Raw genomic sequence first — 21,601 nt, forward strand, 5'->3', positions numbered from 1 at the left:
AGTGTGAAAATAGTAAATAAAGATGACAACAAATGATGTGGATTGCTCGGTAAGCTGGGCCCAAGCAACAGAATGAATTTTAATACTGTCAAATGCAAAGTCACATATAGGAAAAAGGGAATACCTAAAGACTGGGGGGTGGCATCCTTGAAAACAATGGCTCTGAAAGGGATTTAGATATCATTGTCGAGAAGCAACTCAACATAGACTCCTGTTGTGATGATGAGCTATAAAGAGCTGATGTGATCATTAGATAATGGGGAGTAATGATTAGGACTAGGGAGGTGATTTTTACCACATTGGCAAGGCAAACACTGGTAAAATGTGTAGAGTTATACCCTGCATATTTTAAAGAGAGTGTTGAAAAACTAGAAAGGATGCAGAAGGAGACACAACAACAATTTGAGATCTAGAGAAAATGCCTTAGTCAGAAATTCAGAGTTCAATCTGTTAGGTTAGGTTATCAAAAAGAACAGTGAGAGATGACTTGATGAGTGTATACATCAGGGGTGGGCAAAAGGGCCACTGTGGGCCGAATCCAGCCTGCCAAGGGGGTGGATCCGGCCCGTGGAGTCCCTGCTGTTCCCCCGCCCTCTGGCTAGTTAGGGCCTGGGGGCGGGGGAAGCGCGCAAAGCCTCCTCCCACCCTGCCAGGAACATGTGGCGCTTTGAAGTGCCACGCGCTGCTGCCAATCAGGTTCTGGGGGCTGGGGAGCTGTGTGAAGCTTCCTTCGCCCTGCCCCAGCTCTGTGAGGAGCCCGTGGCACTTCAAAGTGCCACATGTTCCTCGTAGGGCAGGAGGAGGCTTCCCGTGCATGCTCCCTTGCCCCCAGGCTCTTATTGGCCTGGGGGTGGGGGTGCATGCCAAGCCTCTTCCAGGGCATGAGTGCCTAGTGGGAAGGGGGCAAAGTGCTCCCTAATCCCCAGACCAATCGTGGGGTGGCACGGGGCCTTCTGGGGTGCCTTCTGGGGTGGCACGGAGCTACTTCAAACATTTTTGAAGTGGCCCCCGGGGAAAAGTTATTGCCCATCCCTGGTGTACATAATACAGGTTGAACTTCTCTTAACCAGGACACTCTGGTTCAGCAGCATCTCTGGTCCAGAAGGGAAGGGATCCCAGAAGGACCAGAGATGTTCCAGGACCAGAGTGTCCCATGGAAGGCTGGTGGCTGGGAGCCTTGTAGTGGAGCTGAAGCCTAGTAGTGGGACTGCTTTGTTGTAGTGAAACTGGGAGCCCAGCAGCAGGGCTGCCCCTGGTAGCAAAACTAAGAGCCCAGCGTCCTGCTAAATGGCAGGTCTAGGAGGCAGCAGTGGGGCTGCCCCGTTGGGCTGGGTGCCCGACCTCAGGGCTGCCTCACAGCGGGGCCAGGAAACAGGAGTGGGGCTGCCCAGCGGTGCAACAAAGAGCCTGGCAGCTCTGCTTTTACCTGATGGAGCTATCCAGTGAGGCCGGGAGGCAGCAGGGCTGCCCTTCGAGGCTGAAGCTCAAGCGGGGCTGCCACCCACCAGCGTAGCTGATCCCCTGCAGGGGCCGGGACTGGAGCCTGTGCTTGCAGCAGTGGGGCTGCCATGGTGGGGCAGGGAGTCCTGCGCTGAGGGATTGGCAGCAGGGGGAAGCTGACAGGGAGGCTGGCAATGAGGCCATGGCTGGGAGTGGTGGTGACAAGGGGGAAGGGGCCCAGAAATGACTTTCCCTGGGCTGGCAAAAATCTCTCTTCTGGAACCTTATAAAGTCCCAAGGTGCTGGACCGGGAAGATCCAACCTATAGTACCTTCCTAGGAGAAGATCCTGGGTACTGAAGATCTATTTTATCTAACAGAGAAAGGCATAAGAACAACAAAATCAGACAAAATTTGACAAGGTCCCTCGCCAAAGGCTCTTAAGTAAAGTAAGTTGTCATGGGATAAGAGAGAAGGTCCTTTCGTGGATTGATAACTGATTAAAAGACAGGAAAGAAAGGGCAGGAATAAATGGTAAGCTTTCTGAGTGGAGGGAGGTAACTTGGGGGGGGGGGGTCCCCCCAAGGGTCTGTCCTAGGACCCATCCTATTCAACTTATTTATAAAAGGTCTAGAGAAAGGGGTAAACAGTTAGGTGGCAAAATTTGCAGATGATACCAAACTGCTCAAGATAGTTAAGACCAAAGCAGACTGTGAAGAGCTGCAAAAAGATCTCGCCAAATGAAGTGATTGGGCAATAAAATGGCAAATGAAATTTAATGTTGATAAATGTAAAGAAATGCATGTTGGAAAACGTAATTCCAGTTATATATACAATATGATGGGGACTAATTTGGCTACAACTACTCAAGAGAGAGATTTTGGAGTCATTGTGGATAGTTCTCTGAAAACATCCATCAGTGTACAGCAGTCAAAAAAGCAGCAGTCAAAAAAGCAAATAGAACGTTAGGATTCATTTAAAAAGGGATAGAAAATATCTTATTGCCCCTATATAAATCCATGGTACGCCCACATTTTGAATACTGCGTACAGATGTGATCGCCTCATCTCCAGAAAGATATATTGGCTTTGGAAAAGGTTCAGAAAAGAGCAACAAAAATAATTAGGGGTTTGGAACGGGTCCCATATGAAGAAAGATTTAAAAGACTTGGACTTTTCATCTTAGAAAAGAGGAGACTAAGGGGGGGATATAATAGAGGTCTATAAAATTGTGACTGTGTGGAAAAAATGAATAAGGAAAAGTTATTTACTTATTCCCACAATATAAGAACTAGGGGTCACCAAATGAAACTAATAGGCAGCAGGTTTAAAACAAACAAAAGGAAGTGTTTCTTCACTCAGCACACAATCTGCGGAACTCCTTGCCAGAGGATGTAGTGAAGGCTAGAACTTTAACAGGGTTCAAAAAAGAGCTAGATAGATTCATTGAGGTTAGGTCCATCAATGGCTATTAGCCAGAATGAGTAGGAATGGTGTCTCTAGCCTCTGTTTCTCTGGAGGTGGGTGACAGGGAAGGGAACATGTGAGGATTACCTGTTGTGATCCCTCCCTCTGGGGCATCTGGTATTGGCCACTGTCGGCAGACAGGATACTGGTCTAGATGGACCTTTGGTCTGACCCAGTATGGCCGTTCTTATGTAAAATCAAATTAGAAATATAACACACATTTTTAGCCGTTGAGAACACTAAACATCAGAACAAATTCCAGAGGAAAGTGTTAAATTCTCTATCTCTTGATGTCTCCAGATCAAGACTGGGTCCCTTTCTGGAAGCTATATTTTAGTAAAAATCAGGTTATGCTTTAGTGAAATGCAAAGTGTTTGGCTCAGTACAGCGAGTAACTGAATGAATGAAATGCAGTGGCCTGTGCAATGCAGGTGGCCAAATGCGACAATCCTCTTTACATTTATATAAAAAGTTTGTACTGTGAGTGTGCATATATTGTTCCTGGTCCTCGAACAAAAAGAAGACTTCACTTTCAAAGTTGTTAATCATTAATACCTTCAGAGTTGGTAAATCAAACAGTTCCATAAGACCCTTCTACAGCAGGCTACCTGTGATGGCTCTGTTATCTCACTTGTATCCCATTTCCTGAAACCATTAGTTTTATCAAACAATTAAAATGCTGAATTGATCGTACTCTGCTATTTCTTGCCTCACAAATTAGGGGAAAAAAGCCAAATATTTTATAGATAAGCAGCTAAAACAATCCATCCAAATGTCATACTATATTTTAATTAAAGATCCTTTCTTTTTAGAAAGGGAATCATCTTTTTCTAAATGGAGCTAATAGGATTTCTTCTGTTTACAGGGAACTTTTTTGCTTGGTTTTTTTCCTTTCTACAAGTTGAGTCTCAAATAGGGATATTAAGACTAATCAAGTTAATTGGCTTGCCCACCTGGCTCTTACTAAATTTAAACTGCAGAGCCACAGTTGGGATAGGTCCTGGATCCAGCCGTAGACAGAGGCTACTTTGTGGCGGGATCCCCGTGCTGCCTGAGCAGCCTCCCCTCCCTCCTCCTGCACTACTTCCTCTGATAGAGATAGCAGCGTTTATGGGGCGGGCGGGAGGGATGGCACCATGGAGACGTTGCAGGGTGGAATTGGCTTTTAAGCCGGCTCCCGCCAGCATCGGCTCCTGTTCCCCCCACCCCTTGCTGCCTCTGATGCAGAGGCAGGAATTGGGGAGGGGGGAAGAGTAATTGACTAGTTAACCAGTAAGCCTAGGTCAGGGGTCTCCAACCTTTTTATGCATAAGGTCACTTTTTGAATTTAAGCGCAATCCAAGATCTACCTGAAACCAAAATACCCTTGTCCTGCCTTCTTCCCGCCCCTCCTCTAAGCCCCCACTCCTGTTAACTCCAGTCTCCCTCCCTCCCTTTTCACAAGGTTGGGGCAGAGGGTTGATGTGCAAGCGCTGGCCTTGCTTTAAGGGATTTGGAGTGTGAGAGGGGCTCTGAGCTGTAGGCATTTGGAGTGTTGGAGGGGGTTCTAAGCACAGGCTGTGGGAGGGCGTTTGGATGCAGGGGTGCTAAGTCAAGAGGGGGTTTATGACTGGGGTAGGGTTTCAGGATGTGGAGCAGTGGGGCTAAGGCAGGCTCAGTCCGGTCCTGGCCCTGCACCACTCCCAAAAGCAGCCAGCAAACTCCCTCCATTCCAGGTCCAGTTGTGCCCCCTCTCTGCTCTGTAGAGATAGGATAAAAGGTGGGATAGGAGGCACCTTGACATCAGCATCCCTCCTCTCCTTCCCTTGCCCTGCACAGCAAGCAGGAGGCTCCTGAGGGGACAGCTCCAAGGCAAGGGGTAAGAGATGTACAGCAGTGGGGGGAGGGGCAGCTGAAGTGCCAGGACTCTTGGCCAGACCTGTCAGGATCACCAGTCAGAGGCTCCAAGACCTACCAGTAGATCCTGATCTACTGGTTGGTGACCACTGGCCTAGGTTTATCGGTTACCGGTAGCCGACTACTTTCTTACTACTCTCAAAAGTTTTTTTCAACATGGGTTGACAGGGGAACCTGGCGTCGGTGGGGTGAGGTGTCTGGGGAGCTTCTGGCTGCAGCACCAGCAGCAGCCAGGGAACTCTAGGAACCCCCTCCCGGCAGCAGCAGGACTGGAATGGCCGGGCAGCTCTGACCAAGGAACCCCCTGTGGCAGCGAGATCATTGCAGCCAAGGCGCTCCGGCCAGGGAACCTCGACGGTGGGGCCAGTTGGCAGCTGAGGAATCCTGGTCCCAGCAGGGGAATCTCTGGTGGCAGTGGGGCTGGCCTAGCAACCCTGGATGTGGAATCCTGGGAAATCCCAGGCACAAACTGGTCCAGTGGCAGCTGCATGGCCTGGGGCCAGGGAACTGTGAGGAACCTCTGGAGATAGTGGGACTGGCAGCAGGGCTGATGGTGGCTGGGCAGCCCTGTCTGGAGAACCCCTGGGAGCCCCCAGTGTAGCTGGCAGGCAGCCAGCTGGGGAGCCTCAGATGGGCCAGATTTAGTGGGGCAGCAGCAGGGTGGCCAGTTTTGGGAGCCCCAGGGAGAAGAGCCGGCAGCAGGGCAGCCAGCAGGGGAACATTGACCTCCCCTGCTGTGGCAAACTCCCTGCTCTGGGATGGCTCAGGTCCTGATGGTGCTGGACCAGGGAGATCCAAAGGGCACTGAAAATTTTTAAAAAAGCCTGCGCTATGTCACAAAAATGCTTGGATAAACTTTTGAAATGATTATTTAAGAAAATGATTATTTTTCTCTCTCACTGCAAATATTAGAATAGTGTAAAGATCCTCTTCAGTTCTTTGTTAATGCACCCCATAAACACTTGCTTCTCTGGTTAAAAGGAAATTATAATCAGGTATTTTTAATTAAAACTCTAATACTTGGAATAATCACAAGAATATAGGTTGAGCTGCATACTGAGAGTATTGGATTCTGATAGGATGAAAATTAATCATTAGATAATAAGTAAAAAAAGAAACTTACCTTCCCCTCTGTTTTTAAGCATCAGTTTAGCAAATGCAATTTTCAAATGTAGCTGTTTTGTTTTCACAATTAACCATTCCTCGGGGAGAGACATACTTTTTATTGTTAACCCTTTCTCTTAATGTTATCAAGATGGAGAATGTGTTATATTAATTGGACCTGCTTCTGTAAGTACAAGCCTACTCCTAATTCTTTACAGTTCAGCATTCCAGCTAGTCAGCAAAGAAGAGGAGCTGAAATCAGAATATGTATGCAAGTTATACTGTTAAGTGCCTAAAAAGCAAACCACTCAAAGTCCCCATAATACTAAACAAATCATGGAACAGAAATTTAAAAATGGTTGAGCGCTAAACAGTGGCTAGTCACCTGCTTTTATATGTGGATGAGGGGAAGAGGCTTCTCCCTTCTGCTCTGTTGTGCAGAGAGCTGTGTTCCCAAGTATTATGCTTCCTGAACTAGAGATGTAATAGTGTAGTCAATTAACCGAGTAACTGATAATCAAAAGCTTATAGGTTAATGCTACAGACTACACACATTCCCCTCCTCCCCTGCCAGTAAATTTTTTAGCAGGTTGGTCAGCAGTCCTGCCTCCTGCTGGGTCTGGAAGCTCAGACCCGCCTTAGACAGGGGCTGCTACCACTCCACCCTGCTGCCTCTTGTCAGAGGCAGCAGCACAGGGCAGCAGGCAGCTGGTCCATGATGGGAGCTGGTTTTTAAACTTGCTCCCCTCATGGACCAGCTCCCGCCTGGCACCCAGAGCTGATGCTCTGATACAGAGGCAGCAGCGTGAAGTGCCAAGGGGCTCCTCAGGAGTGAGGCCCGAGCACACTGGCTGCCAGCCCTGTCCCTGGGGATTATAGAATAGTCAACTAACTGATAAAAATTCATGAGGTTACTTGACTATTCAATTAATCAATATTTAACATCCCTATCCTGAACCAAGGCACTGATGGAATTTGTATTTCTATTGAAAGGGGGTGTAACTACTACATGTGCCACAGCAGCACGGGTGCTGCTAGATTACTGAGCAATGTAGGTTGGTTGATCTAAGTTTTCATCATAGACCAGGCCTGTCTAGTAAAGGATTGGAAGTCTGGTACGGTTCCATTGCACGCTAACTGACAGAGGGAAGAAACAGAGGGAAGAAACACGCGTTATTACTCCAGGAACTAAAATAATCATTGCCTCAGCTTATTCCCAGAGGGTATAAATAACTATACAGCAAAGTTATTTTGGAATAAAGGCCATTATTCTGAAATAACTCTGCAAGGCTGTGTCTACACTGCATCCCTTTTCTGGAAAAGGGATGCAGATGAGACAAGTCGGAATTGCAAATGCAGCGGGGGATTTAAATATCCCCCGCTTCATTTGTATAAACATGGCTGCCGCTTTTTTCCGTCTCGGGGCTTTGCCAGAGAAAAGCGCCAGTCTAGACGGGATCTTTCAGAAAATAAAGCCTTTTCCAAAAGATCCCTTATTCCTTATTTTAAGCGGAATAAGGGATCTTTCGGAAAAGGCTTTATTTTCCGAAAGATCCCGTCTAGACTGGCGCTTTTCTCCGGCAAAGCTCTGAGCCGGAAAAAAGCAGAAGTCATGTTTATACAATGAAGCGGGGGATATTTAAATCCCCCGCTGCATTTGCAATTCCGACTTGTCTCATCTGCATCCCTTTTCCGGAAAAGGGGTGCAGTGTAGACACAGCCCAAGTGTTTGCACAGCAATAGCGTTATTTTGAAATAATTTCGAAATAACGGGAGGCTCATTTCGACTTCTGCAAATCTCATTGCTATTCCGAAATGCAGTAAAACTCCAGTGGTCTGGCATCCACTGGTCCAGCACCATCTGTAACCCGGAAGTGCTCCTGGCAGCTGGACAATTGGAGCTGCTCTGCCCCAGGCTTCCCCGAGTCAGCCGCTGGTCAGTTGCAGCAGCGGCTGACTTGGGGAAGTCTGGGGCAGAGCAGCTGGGGTGCTGCCAGGTTGGTCCCACAGCACCGAGGGGTACATCCCCCCCCCACTCCACCCCAGACCCCTCATAGCCCCCCCCTTCCTAAAGGTGCCGGATTATCGGAAGTTTACTGTAATTACTTTGGAATAGGGGCTGTGTGGATGCTCCACTTCTGCTATTTTGAAATAACCCCTCACCATGGCCACTCTTAAGTTATTCCTCCTCAGTGCCTACTGGGGCTCTAAATTGAGATAGTATGTCTACATTAGGGAAGCCTGCCCTGGACTAATTTTGAAGCTTCCCTGTAGTATAATGTGCTATTTCGAAATAAGCTATTTCAGAATAACTGTTCTGGAATAACTTGTTCCGAAAGAAACGTTCAGTGTAAGCATAGCCACAGTGAATCCAGCTGCATCCTATCTGTGTCTAAGGCAAGCAGATTTCTTCTTGTTACTGCATCTGATGGAGGACTCTTCTCCTTCCTCAGTCATGAGTGTGCACCTTTCTGCAACACTGATTATTAAGATCGCAGTATAGCCTAAAAATATTTTAGATCTCTAGATGTGCACGTGAAAATAATTAAATATTCACACACACACACACACACACACACACACAGAGAGAGAGAGATTTTTAATGGAAAAGCATGAGCATTGTTTGTTTTTCAGCCAAACAAAAAACAAATGAACAAGCTTCTCCATGAATATATCAATAGCCGATATTTAAAGTCTGGGGAAATTTACATTTTTAAATTAATCTGAAATAATAGTATGGACCACATTTTTGCTCATTTTAATCAGGCAAGAAATTCCAATGACTTCTATTCATATTAATAAAGCACACAGGCCTTGGCTCAATGTATAAAAATCATTTACTATTACATGATCATATTATTCAATAATAGTAAATAAGGAGTCAATAATACGTGATTAATTCAGATCATTCATTATCACCACTTTATTCTAGTTTTTATAAATTTTGCAACCTCAGTAATTTTTGTCTTGGGTGAAAATTATTTCAGGATTTGTGCTTGTTTAGTAGTTTAATACAACTAGGAAACCATGTTCTTTTAATCATGTATGAGACACATGAAAGATCAGGGGTAAAGTTTCCCAGTGTACCCAAGTCCCATTTTCAACAGATTACTTAAGGAGTCTGTCTCATTGAAAATCAATGGAAATTAGGTTCCTAAATTAATTCAATCACATTTGAAGTCCATTCTTGGAACAATAACATGAGTATTGGTAGAAAAGCCTCCATGTAGGGTTTGTTTTAGTTTTATGAAGAAATATTAATTTCTTGAAAACCATTTTTATCATTCTAATCTAATGATTGAACAGTGGTTACTGCTGCTTTATCTTTTCATCCGTAAACAGACCTCTTCCTTCACATTTTCACTTAAATGGAATGAGTTTGTAGTTATTGATAAAATGAAGAATCTTTTTGCAGAGTGATTAAGATCATGTGAATGCTGTTTTAATCACTTTAGGAGTGCAACCTTTATGTTTTATTGATCTGTTACTTCTTTGGTTTTTTACTTAGCAGTTAAAAACCAAGCCACTTTTAAAAAGAGCTTAAATAGCATGTGAGATGCTGTCCTTTCACCAGACTTGATAGACCCGAAGTGTCACCTCAATGAAGGTCAAATTTCATGTAGCAATGATGGCAGTGTGGTTTAGCGACTAGGGCAGTGGCCTGGGATTCAGGAAATATCTGGGCTTGATCATGCATGCAGAATGCACTTGAGAGTCACATGCACACAAATGGAGTGATTGGGACGTGGATTCTACTCCTAACTTTTATTGGCTCGCTATATAGCCTTGGGCAAGTCTTGTAGATGTTTTTTGCCACAAATTAGGGAGATAATACTTACCAGTCTTGGAAAAGGTGCTTCAGATCCTTGATTGAAAGGCATTGTATCGATTATTGTAAATGGAGCAGAATTGTTATTTTTCCAATCATATGTAAATAGGGAATGAGGGTGGCAGAAAAGAGATAAAAACTGAGACGTTGGCTGTTTATTTTGCAGGATCCTTCATGTTGGTGAATACCTCTGGGAGGTTTGCTGGACAAAGAGCTCATCTCCTGCTACCCCACTTGAAAGAAAATGACACACATTGTATCGATTTCCAGTACTATGTTTCAAACAAAAGTGGATCCAACCCTGGCTCTCTGAATGTTTATGTGAAGGTCAATAATGGTCCACTTGGTAACCCCATCTGGAACTTGTCTGGAGCATCTACTGGCATTTGGAACAGAGCAGAACTGGCAATTAGCACCTTTTGGCCTAATTTCTATCAGGTATGTTTTCATCAGTAAGATTGAATACAGGCAAAGATGGCCTGATTAGTGAGTAAAGTCTGATGTATGTTTTTATTGGTCAGTTTGTTTTAATTTATCTTTTTTTTTTTTGCAGTTGATGCTAAATATATATTTAGCAATTTAAATATTTGAGTGATTCTGACCCTATTGAAAAGAATGGATGATTTGCTATTGGTTTCAGTGGCCCAGGATTTCATCCATTATTTCTATACATCAGGAACAATAGAATTCAGTAACAGAAGATTTTACGGGAATAGGCTTGTTTGATTTGATTTAGATTGGTAACACTCAGTTATGTCTCTAGAACCAGATTTGTGTCTGAGTTCACAGGCATGAATTGCAATTTAAGTTTGCAATTTAAGTTTTTGTAAGAATACCTGTGAGAGTAGCATCCTTCTTATTAGAGCCTAAAGATGAAGTAGACAGGTTGAACCTCTAAAATCTGGGACTCTTTGATCTGGCAACATCCATGGTCTGGCAGGACCACAGATATTGCTGGATCGGAGAGCTCCAGCTGGCCAGGTTTGGGAGCCTCTGGGGGGGGGGAAAGGGAGGACAGCCCTGGCTGGTGCTGGTGCAGAGGGGCACTAGAGGCAGAGGGGCCATTGGCATGGAGAGTCTACAGCTGGGTGGGGAGCCTTGACTTCCCCTGATCTGGAAAACTCTGTAGTTTGCGACCACTCGGGTCCTGAGGGTGCCAGACCAAGGAGATCCCACCTGTAGGAGCTCATCTGGGACCATTTCTTAAGTGGCTGTCCCTGTCTAGGAACGTTTACCCTGATTTCATAAACATATGTGTACACCCCATAATCCAAAAGAAGTTATAAGGGGTGGGAGGAGAGTTTGATAAAACTTGTAATTCTAATAAAATATCTCTGTACCATTAGGACAAAGCTAAAATGCCATGTTGCTAGAGATATAGACAGTGTTATGGACACTTTATATCTTTCTAATCTGCATCAAATTTCAGCTAGTACAGGCAGTCCCCGGGTTACGTACAAGATAGGGACTGTACGTTTGTTCTTAAGTTGAATCTGTATGTAAGTCGGAACTGGCGTCAGCTGCTGCTGAAACTGATCAGTTTCAACCGCGGCTGAATCTGGACGCCAGTTTTGACTTACATACAGATTCAACTTAAGAAACCCAGGCGTCCCCAAGTCAGCTGCTGCTGAAACTGATCAGCGGCTGATTCCAGGAAGCCTGGGGCAGAGCAACTCTGCCTCGGGCTTCCTGTAGTCAGCCGCTGGTCAGTTTCAGCAGCGGCTGACTTGGGGACGCCTGGGGCACAGCAGCTGGGGTGCTGCTGGGTTGCTCCAGTAGCGCGGCTCCTCGGCGCTACTGGAGCAACCCAGCAGCATCCCAGCTGCTGTGCCCCAGGCGTCCTGATTCAGTCGCTGCTGAAACTGACCAGCAGCGGCTGAATCAGGACGCCTGGGGCAGAGCAGCTGGGGTGCTGCCGGGTTGGTCCGGAGTGGCGCTGCGGGACCAACCCGGAAGCCCTCAGCTGCTCTACCCCAGGAGTAGGCAAGAAAAGCCTGGTCTGCTGGGGGGGGGGGGCACTAGCTGCACCCCCTCTCCCCCCAGCAGATCAGGGAGACGGGGATGGCGGGACCGCCCAAGTCCTCCACGGCTTTGCTCCGTCTCCCTGGTCTGCTGACCTGGGAGACGCGGAGCAAAGCTGCAGAGCACACGGGCAGTGGGACAGTCCAGGCGCGCCGCGGCTGTCCCACTGCGGGCGTGCTCTGAGGCTTTGCTCCCCGTCTCCCTGGTCTGCTGGTCGGGAGACGGGAGCAAAGCCACGGAGCATGCCCACAGGGGGACAGCTCAAGCGCGCCCGCGCTGTCCCGCTGCGGGCGTGCTCCAAGGCTTTGATCCCCGTCTCCCTGCAGACCAGGGAGACGGGGAGCAGCTTTTCTCTCGACGGAGGATGGGGGCGGCGGACCACGGCGTATCTGGGCGTCCTGCCGCTCCCGTCCTCGGGGCGAGAAAAGCCCCGTTCGTAACTGCGGATCCGACATAAGTCGGATCCGCGTAACTCGGGGACTGCCTGTATATTTAAGCTAATTGAAATTTGAAAAATCAAGACAGTTGCAAGTAACCTTTCCCATTCCACTGGGACTAGTTTAATGGTAGACTGTAAATCATGCTCCCTGTATAACTGTAATCTGGCTCTTTAGGTTTTGTCATAGTCTCAGGGGAAGATCCTCTGCTTCCGTAAATTGCTGTTGCTCCATTGACTTGGGAGTTACATGTTGGACCTCCCTTGTCTGGCACCCTTGGGACCTGATTGGTCTTGAACAAGGGGATTTGCCGAATGCACGGAGGTCCTTCCCAATGTGGCCTGTTCTGCACCCAGCTAGGACTTCAGTTGAGCCCCGCTGCTGCCTGCTCAGTCTTGGTTCCCCACAACTGACCTCCACAACTGCCTACCAGCAGGGGCCAGAACTCTCTGCTGTGCCACCCTCCCCTTCCTCAACACGGGACTCCTGGCTGAGTCGCATCCCCCACCCCGTTCCTGCACTGTGGCATGACCGTGTTATACCTGAACTCTATGGTCCAGGAAAACCCGTGGTCTGGCAGTATGTTGCCAGACCAGAGAGTCCCGGTTAAAGGAGGTACAACCTTTACTCAGATTTACACCAGCTAAGGAACCCTCTCTCTCTGTTCCCAGCTACTGGGCCTTCTCCTGTGTCTTTGTTTGCACCAGCACCCTCAAGGATCTCTGATGCAATCTCCTCAATTTCCTCCTCGATTTAAAATCTCCACAGCTGTTAAAACATAAGAACATAAGAACATGTTTCTGTACGTTTTGGTGTCACTACCTGCCTTAGTCTCTGCTTTTAACGCTTCCCCTTTAGCAAACTCCTTCACTGTTTGCCTTTTGTCACAACATCACTGGGAGTGAGTTTCGCACATCTCATCCAGAAGTTGTCTTTACCAGGAACCACCAGATGCTGAGGCTCCTAACGGTATTACTCCTCCCCACTCCCTAGAAAGAATAGGTACAAGAAAAACAGGACAGTGTGCAGTGATCTTGCAAAAATAATGATGAAAGCCCATCATTTGGTATGTGTAAAAGATGATGGAAAAATGTACTAATAAATGTATTGCAGAAAAACAACCTGTACTGGTATAGGAATGGAGCAAGTAAGGTAACAGTAGTTTTGTTTTTGTAAATGTAGAGATATCTGCCTACATGGCAGTGCTATACAACTTCATTCCATTAATAGGACACCCACAGGCTACCTACCAATGAATAAATCAAAATGAAGGAAGCAATATTAACATAGGCTTTATGATAATGTTTTAAAGTAACAGTATTTGTACAGTGCAAATCTCTTAAACATTTTAAGTCTGTATTCCTGCTGATTCAGGGAAAATGTGTGCAAGTAACTCCCACTAATGCTAACTGAATAAAAGCGAGACTGATTAGTGTGAAGTAAATCCAGTTCTAGTCAAACATTTTAGTATTTATTGGTATTTAAATTGGTTTTATCCTGCATATTATCAACATAAACAGAGGCATAGCATTCAAAGGTTTACTAATTAACATTTTGTTTTACTGTGTTTCTATAATTATTCATTTTATTGGCAACTTTTGTCAGGTTTCCATTTAGAAATGATTCTTGTTAAAAGTAGAGACTCCAAGCATAGTAATCATTTTCATCCAATATACATTTTCTTTGTACCTGGTAATTTGTGTAGATTTCACCCAGCATGGTAACTGCTGTACTGGATGTACAAATCACATTGATAACATACATCGTAAAAGCTAATTATAGGCCAATGACTAATCATTTAAACTTAATTTCAAGTATTTGATAATTAAGATACATTTAATTCCTAATTTAATTCTTCTTCTAATTGCTACCACTTAAATCTTGCACTTAGAGCTACACCAATCAGGAAGTATTAGCTATGTGTTTTCATCAGAGGACAACAGAAAAAAAAATCTGGTTTCTTTAAGTATATATGATCTGCTTTTATATTTTTATGACAAATGTTTGAACTGTAAAAACATACATTTTTAATGGGAGAAAAACCTATTTCTTCTTTGAGTCTTTGCTCATGTTGATTCCAGTTTTGTGTGTGTGTGTGTGTGTGTGTGTGTGTGTGTGTGTGTGTGTGTGTGTGGGCACCTCATGCACAGTTGTTAACAAACTTTTCCCATAGTAGCACCCATTGAGTTTGCTGGGGAGCCCCTTGGAGTGGCCATTTTGGATCTTGTGGGCATACTACCAAGCCTAGGGCAGCGTGTCCGAAGTATCCCAGTCAGTGGTATTCATGCCCAGGGCACTGATGCATTCAGCCATCCGCCTCTCTGCTCGGGGTGCTGAGATAATACTGGCCACCTCCTGCAGAGCTAAATGCTGCTGCTACAATGGATCCTGGCATAGGACTCTGGGCAGGATGCCTCATGGGACCAGGAGGGTCAGGACAACCCTGACCTCCTTGTTGTCCTCCCTGGATGAGGTGGTCATGGGGACCTCCACTTTGGGCCACCCCAATAAACAACTGCACCCAACAGAACTTGCTATGCAGGGTGGTGCCTAATATGGATCTGCAGGCCAAGGAAGTGGTAGAACCAAAGGACCCACTGGTGGACATCCTGGCTCCAAAAGGTCGTCATAGGTGGCTCTAGCCCTTTTTAAGACAGTTGAGTCCAACATCAAGACCCTGTGGTAGGACCCATCCTCTATTCTTCCCACTGCAAAGGATGTTCAGAGGGAATACTTTGTCCCCTCTAAGGGGTTTGAATACTGATGTACACATCTACAATCCTACTTGTTGGTCATGGTAACAACGAGTGCAAGATGCAGAGGCAGCAAGATCCTATTCCCAAATCCAAGGGCTCTAAGAAATTAAACCTTTTCAGTCTGAAGGTTTGTTCTACCAGATAGGATTACTAACCAGCAGACAATTCTGAGGAAGTGTAACTTTAATTCCTGGAACGCCAGAAATTCAGAGAGCTGGCACCTGGCAAGTCCAGGGAGGCGTTTGCGGGTATAGTTGAGGTGGGCAAGGCAGTGGCATGGATCTTGTTACAGGCTTTACTGGACGTTGTGTACTTGGCAACATGCACTTTGTCCTCACGTATTGCTGCGAGGACTAATTCGGGGCTGCAGGCCTTGGGGTTGCTGCCCTGGGTACCACAGATCTGAGAGACCTCCAGACAGAGAGTCTTTGGTCCCGGGATAAGTTCTAAATCAACATCAATATCAAGGAATTGAGGGGTTTTGTTAGCATGCCAGACCTTTCAGGCCTACCTGTGGCATTAGTGTGTATGAGTCATAAAGGATAATACAACTGCAATGTTTTACATAAAACGAGGAGGGTGGTGCTCAAAGTGTACAGTGCTCATTTTTATATTTTTATGACAAATGTTTGAACTGTAAAAACAATAAACAATTAGTATTTTTCAGTTTAACTCGTACATGTATGGTAGTGTGATTCCTTATTTTGAAAGTTACTACAGAGGATATTCTGTGGGGGGAAAAATTGTGCCAAAAATGAACAATTCTGCAAGATTTATTTGTTAAATAAATGAAGAGACTCCAGCATGGCAGAGGGAAGCATAGGCCACTGGCTGTGTGAAGATGGGAGATGACCCTGCAGTCCCCCTGCCCGCTCCCCCCCCCGCCCCCCCCCACGCCTCCTGGACACAGAGTCAGCAACGAGGCAGCACCTGACCCTGACACAGAACAACGTGGGACCTTGCCCCTCTGTGACAAGCTACCAGGTGTGGTGCAAGCAGCCTCAACCAAGCCTGATCCAAGTGAGGAGAAGTTCTGTGGGGGTGGATCCAGGTGTGCAATGAGAGGATTCTATGTGGGACAATCTGGGTGCAGACAGCTTAATATGGGGTCTAGGTGTGGGGAATCTGGGTGCACAGGCTAGTTTGGTGGCATACCAAGTGCAGGGGCAATGGGATTCTTCAGGGGCTTCCAGGTGAAGGTGGTTGGGTCTCAGCAGTGGGAGTCTCTTTGGGGCAGGAGGGTTCTGTGCTGAGGAAGTGGGGCTTGGTGGGGTGACAGTTGGGTGCAGATTGTTGGGGTCAGTGGTGTGGGTCTGGATGTGGGGGCTTAGGGTGGGGAATGAGGACAGGGCTCATCAGGGTGGGAGTTTGAGTGCAGGCAGTTCAATGGAAGGTGGTCTGGGCACAAGGGATGCTCCAGATTGAGGGGCTGAGGTTCAGTGATTCATGTCTGGAGGGCTGGGGAGTTCTGAATGTACCAGATGAGTCTTGACAGGGCTATCAGGGGTTTGGAGGATAGGAGAACAGTTCCTCATACAGTGACCCCCTCCACCACCAGCTGAGCAGCATTGGAGGCAGGAAGCAAGGGAGAATGCTGAGCTCCTCCTATGGCACAGTTTGGCACAGCCCCAGCCTCTCCTTGTAGGGAAAGGGGAAGACCTGTCCTCTCCTGCTTCCATCCTAGCTGGGGATTCTGGCTCAGCATAGGAGTCCCTGCATCCATAGTCCTGCAGTGATTTATCTCTCCACTGGTGTTTTCGGGTGTCTGACACAGTGTACCCGCACTGCTAGAGAATGATGCATGTACTACTCTTGCAGCTTCCCTCTTAGAAAGTCATTTTTATGTGGGGAAACAAACAAATCTGTGGGGCACATGAATTCTGCACATGTGCAGTGGTGTAGAATTTCCCCATGTTCAGAAAGTACAATTTCAAAATGTAGCTTGTTACATAACTTCATTCCAAAAGAAAACAAGTGAAACAGCTACTTCTTGTTCAGCTAATCACTAAGAGAAACAAGTTTGTTTACATTTGTGGGAGATAATGCTGCCTGCTTCTTATTTAAAATATCACCTGAAAGTGAGAATAGGCATTAACAGTGCACTTTTGTAGCAGGCATTGCAAGATAATTATGTGCTAGATACGCTAACCATTCGTATGCCCTTTTCTCTTCAACTACCATTTCAGAGGACACCCTGGTGCTTGTTTTAAAAAAAATTGTTAAATATGTGACTGAACTTCTTGGGGGAGAATTGTATGTTTCCTGCTCTGTTTCACCTGCATTCTGCCATATAGTTCATGTTATTAGCCGTCTTGCATGATGATCCAGCACACGTTCATTTTAACAACACTTTCACTACAGATTTGACAAAATGCAAAGAAGATACAGATGTGAGATTTCTAAAGATAGCTACAACACTCAACCCAAGATTAAAAAATCTGAAGTGCCTTCAAAAATCCGAGGGACAAGGCGTGGAACGTGCTTTCAGAAGACTTGTGAGAGCAACAATCTTGATGATGAAACTACAGAGCTTGAACCACCAAAAAGAAAATTAACTATCTGCTTGTAGCATCAGACTCAGATGAAGAAAATCAACATGAATTGGTTTGCACTTTGGAATGTTATTGAGCAAAACCCATTAGCAGCATGGACACCTCTGGAATGGTGGTTGAGTCATGAAGGGACATATGAATCTTTGGCTTATCTGACACAAATGTTTTACTGTGCTGGCTACAACTAAGCCATGCAAATGTGCTTTTTTTTTCACCTTCAAATGACATTATTAACAAGAAGCAGGCAGCATTATTTCCTGCAAAAGTAATCAAGAAGCAGAATTGGGTGGACTTAGTCTCTAAAGTTTTACACTGTTTTTATTTTTTAATGCAGGTTTTTTTAAAACATACTTCTATATTTGTAAGTTCAGATTTCCTGGTAAAGCAATTGCACTACAGTACTTGTATGCGATGAATTGAAAAATACTATTTCTTTTGTTTTGCACAGTACAAATATTTGTCATAAAATTAAATATTAAGTGAGCACTGTATACTTTGTATTTTGTGTTGTAATTGAAACCAACATTTAAAAATGTAGAAAACATCAAAATATTTAAATAGTTCTCTTCTATTGTTCAACAATGCAATTAATCACAGGTTTTTTAACGTGCTTGCCAGCCCTTGTTATAACTGATGAAATTTTTAAGCATTGTCCTTGGTCCAAAGGGCTGGAAAAAAACCTTGTTAAATTACTTAATTTATTGCTAGAAATTTAGAAAAAGATGTACTTCTGGCTGGCTCATCCTAATTGTGAAAATTGCTTTCTCTTAACATAGTTACAAGTCCAACAGTAAACAGACATTTCATCCAAGTCATAGCAGTGAGAGTCTGTCATCATCTCTGTGCCCTTATAATCAGAGTTGCTGGGCAACTGTTAGTGAAACAGGTAAAAAAAACCCAAAACCCCTGTATAAACACAATTAATATCACTAGCTTTAAATATTATAACCCCGATTTTCAGTGTTGGCATGGAAAGGCCAAATCCTTTGGATTGCTTCTGTTGGCAGTAGGCACGGAAATGCTGATTTATGTGGAAATTTGGAAGCAGGGCAGGAGTTGTAGGAGAGAAAAATGGTGCAAATACAGCCAAAGAGGAGAGCTATGGGGAGAAGATTGTAGTGGAGGCATGCGGGAGAAAGGAGATATACAAATAAACTAATACCCTGCCCTGGGATATAAAACGAATAGGAATCCCTGTAGGATTATTAATTTATTTTTTTCTTCTTCTATATCCTTACATTAAGTAGATTTCTTAATACCCTTTATTTTCAAATAGATATTTTAAATTGTGTGAATTGCAAAGTGTCTATAATGATGTAAAGTCCAGCTTTTGACTAGAAGTATTGTAATTTCTTTGCAACAACAAAGGCAGGAATTTGCTAAGTGAGGTCATGTGTTAAAGGTAAAAATTACGTATTCTTTTTGTTCTTTGGAACGGGCAAGTTATCTCCAACAGCACATTTTCACAGTAAGCATTATGATGGTAAGCAAACTCTTTTTCTTTGTTCACATATAGAAGGGGGAAGTGGCAGAAATGGAAAGCTAATTTTGCTCTTCAGTGAAGCAAACAGGATCAGGGACAGTGCGATGTTAAACCGCTTCCCTGTTTCCTGTTTGGCAAGCATCTGAGGAATAGCCTGATGTAAAACATCTCTCAGCCAGACATTCAGCACAGTTTTTCATGAGCAAATGAAATCAGTGTTTTAACCAGTTGTTTCCTGACTGATAAAGTGGCAAAATAATTTCCAAAGAAACAAAGGCCTATCGTGCTTAGTGCAGCTTGCTGTGCTAGAATGTCATTTTATTTTGACTAATGTGCCTCATGTATTGTCTTCAGATATTGTGTCAGCTGTGATGAAATGCAAAGTTGAGAGTCTGGAGAGACAATGTTTGCATTCTTCAGACCAGGCAATTCATCAAGTGGAAAATGATGAAAAAACGGTATATGGTTTTCTCGAGAAATTCAGGATGAAGGAATTTTAGTCTACTTCATGGGCTTTTTTTGAAATAAAGTTAGGAAAAATCCAGAAATAATTAATGATGTAAAAATATGGCCTAAGAGGGGAGTTATTAGGGGAGGACAGCATAGGAGGGGTGATAAGGATGCGCTGCATACAAAGAAATACCTGCCCTAGAATGTCAAATTAAAATTTTCCTACAGTTACCATTTTGTTTCCATTCTGCATTTGCATTTAGACCTGAGCATCTAAGTGCCAACTGCCAATAATTCCAATCTTCTTAATTACACAATTTGAGTACTGGTCCCAATTCTAATCTCACCTACATTATTGTAAATATGAAATAACTTCACAGAAGTCTGTGTACATTTCCACCAGAGTAACTGAGATCATGATCTGACCTATTGTGTTTAAATCTTGTCATTTAATGAAGGCATTTACCATCAAATGCACATGCATGACTGTGGTGAAGCTATGCCCTTTCAGTAGCTCTTTTACAAAATGACCCTAGGAACACTTAAGCAGTTTGATTGACATAACCCTCTGCATGTGAAACAGGAAACCTCTAAGGGCTGATGTTTGACTCAAAGCGATATTATGGTTTGATCATGCACCTGTCTTTGCACTCTCCTATTGGAAGAAAATAGTTCCTGAGTTCATATGATGGGTATTTATATAGGGAAGCAAATGTTTATTCATCTATTAGCTAACTCATCTATTTACATGTAGGGTTATATTTCCATGACAATAGATGTTTAGGACAAACTTGTAAGCATACATTCATATTTTTACATGTACTTTGTTCATGTAGCTACTGTGGTTTTCTTCACAAAGAGGGTGTTTGTAAAATTGACAACTACTTATATCCCTTGCCAGGCCAGTCCTTTGGTATGTAAATAATCTGTGATATCACACTGAACCTATGACTAATGTTTCAAAAAAATTGATCTTGAACTCTAGTACACATGAACAAACAGCATGTTTATGTGTGTAAGTGGGTTATTTGTTGCTTAAAACTCACGGTGTGACTTGGGATTTATAAACTGATTAGTGAGTTTATGCTCTTAAGTCCTAGTATATATGTATGGATAATTTAAAAAAATGTGTGATCTACTTATGGTCAAATTCTCTGTTGGCTTACATGGGGAAAATGGAGCTATTCTCATTTACACCAGAGCATTTTGGCCCATACTCTTTCTTCATCGGAGTTTAAGGGGATACCAGTTACTGATGCCTGTGTTAATATTATTTTAAGACACTGTGAACAAATGAAAATTATACTGTCAGAGAGCTTTGCAGCTTTTTGTAGCACGTGTCATGGCCTTGAGAAAGTGAAAGGCATGTCAGTGACGCCTTTTTAGCTCAAGTATGTGACTGCGGGCTGTAGTATCTCTTTCGCTTCAATGACATGCATATTATGTGTCAAAAAGGACTCAGTACTGCTCCTATTTAACATGGCAGCAGTCTGGCTATTGTCTTCACTGGGAGCACGATCTGGCCCATCGCATTTCAGCTAGCACTCCTGTTGATTGAAACTTAATGCCTGTGTGACAGTAACTGGTGTCCCACCCTGCTTTTACATTATATAAAGTGGGATCTTTTTTTGGCATGATATTTGAGCATGGTAGAATATTTTAGTTCTGTGGTTTTCAAACTTGTTTTTTTTCTCGTGACATCTAGTTGAAGAAAACTGTGTTTCGCTTACTCAAATGAGACTGGTGGGTTATGGAAGTGAGGCATTCAGGGTGCAGGCCTGGAACAGAAGGTTGGAAAGCAGAGTGGCTGTGGGTTCATGAGTGGTGCCAGGGATGAGTCATTTGGGGTGCAGGTATGTTGCCCCAGGGCTGGGGCCAGAGGACACCCCCCCTTCCCAGCCCTCTCCCTGCCAACAGCAAATCGCTCTGGGGAAAGATGCTCTTCTCCCCCCCCCCATTTTCCGGCAGGCAGCATGGAGCTCTAGGGAAAGGGGGCTTCTCTCCCCACTGGTTGTAACAAACTCTGGGGCAAAGGGAGAGGCCTGCAGCAGCCACATACAAGCTGCAACTCACTCCCCTCACCATTTTCTGCCCATCCTCTACCTCTCTCCTCTCCGGATCCCTGCTGTAGGGCTGCAGCACAGCAGTGATCATCATAATTCCACTC

General features: G+C 44.7%; 1 protein-coding gene across 10 annotated transcripts in view; it reads left to right on the top strand.

Annotated features, from left to right (window-relative positions):
• PTPRM (protein tyrosine phosphatase receptor type M) overlaps positions 1–21,601 on the top strand; it is a 700,717-nt gene that overhangs the window by 232,885 nt on the left and 446,231 nt on the right. For all 10 annotated transcript variants that reach the window (XM_075920958.2, XM_075920953.2, XM_075920954.2 and 7 more), the window contains exon 3: positions 9,901–10,172. In XM_075920958.2, the coding sequence (XP_075777073.1) occupies positions 9,901–10,172 (272 nt within the window). The remainder of the gene's footprint in view (positions 1–9,900; positions 10,173–21,601) is intronic.

The sequence above is a fragment of the Pelodiscus sinensis genome, chromosome 2 (genome assembly GCF_052426305.1).
Source record: "Pelodiscus sinensis isolate ZL-2025 chromosome 2, ASM5242630v1, whole genome shotgun sequence".
NCBI classification, from domain to species: domain Eukaryota; kingdom Metazoa; phylum Chordata; order Testudines; family Trionychidae; genus Pelodiscus; species Pelodiscus sinensis.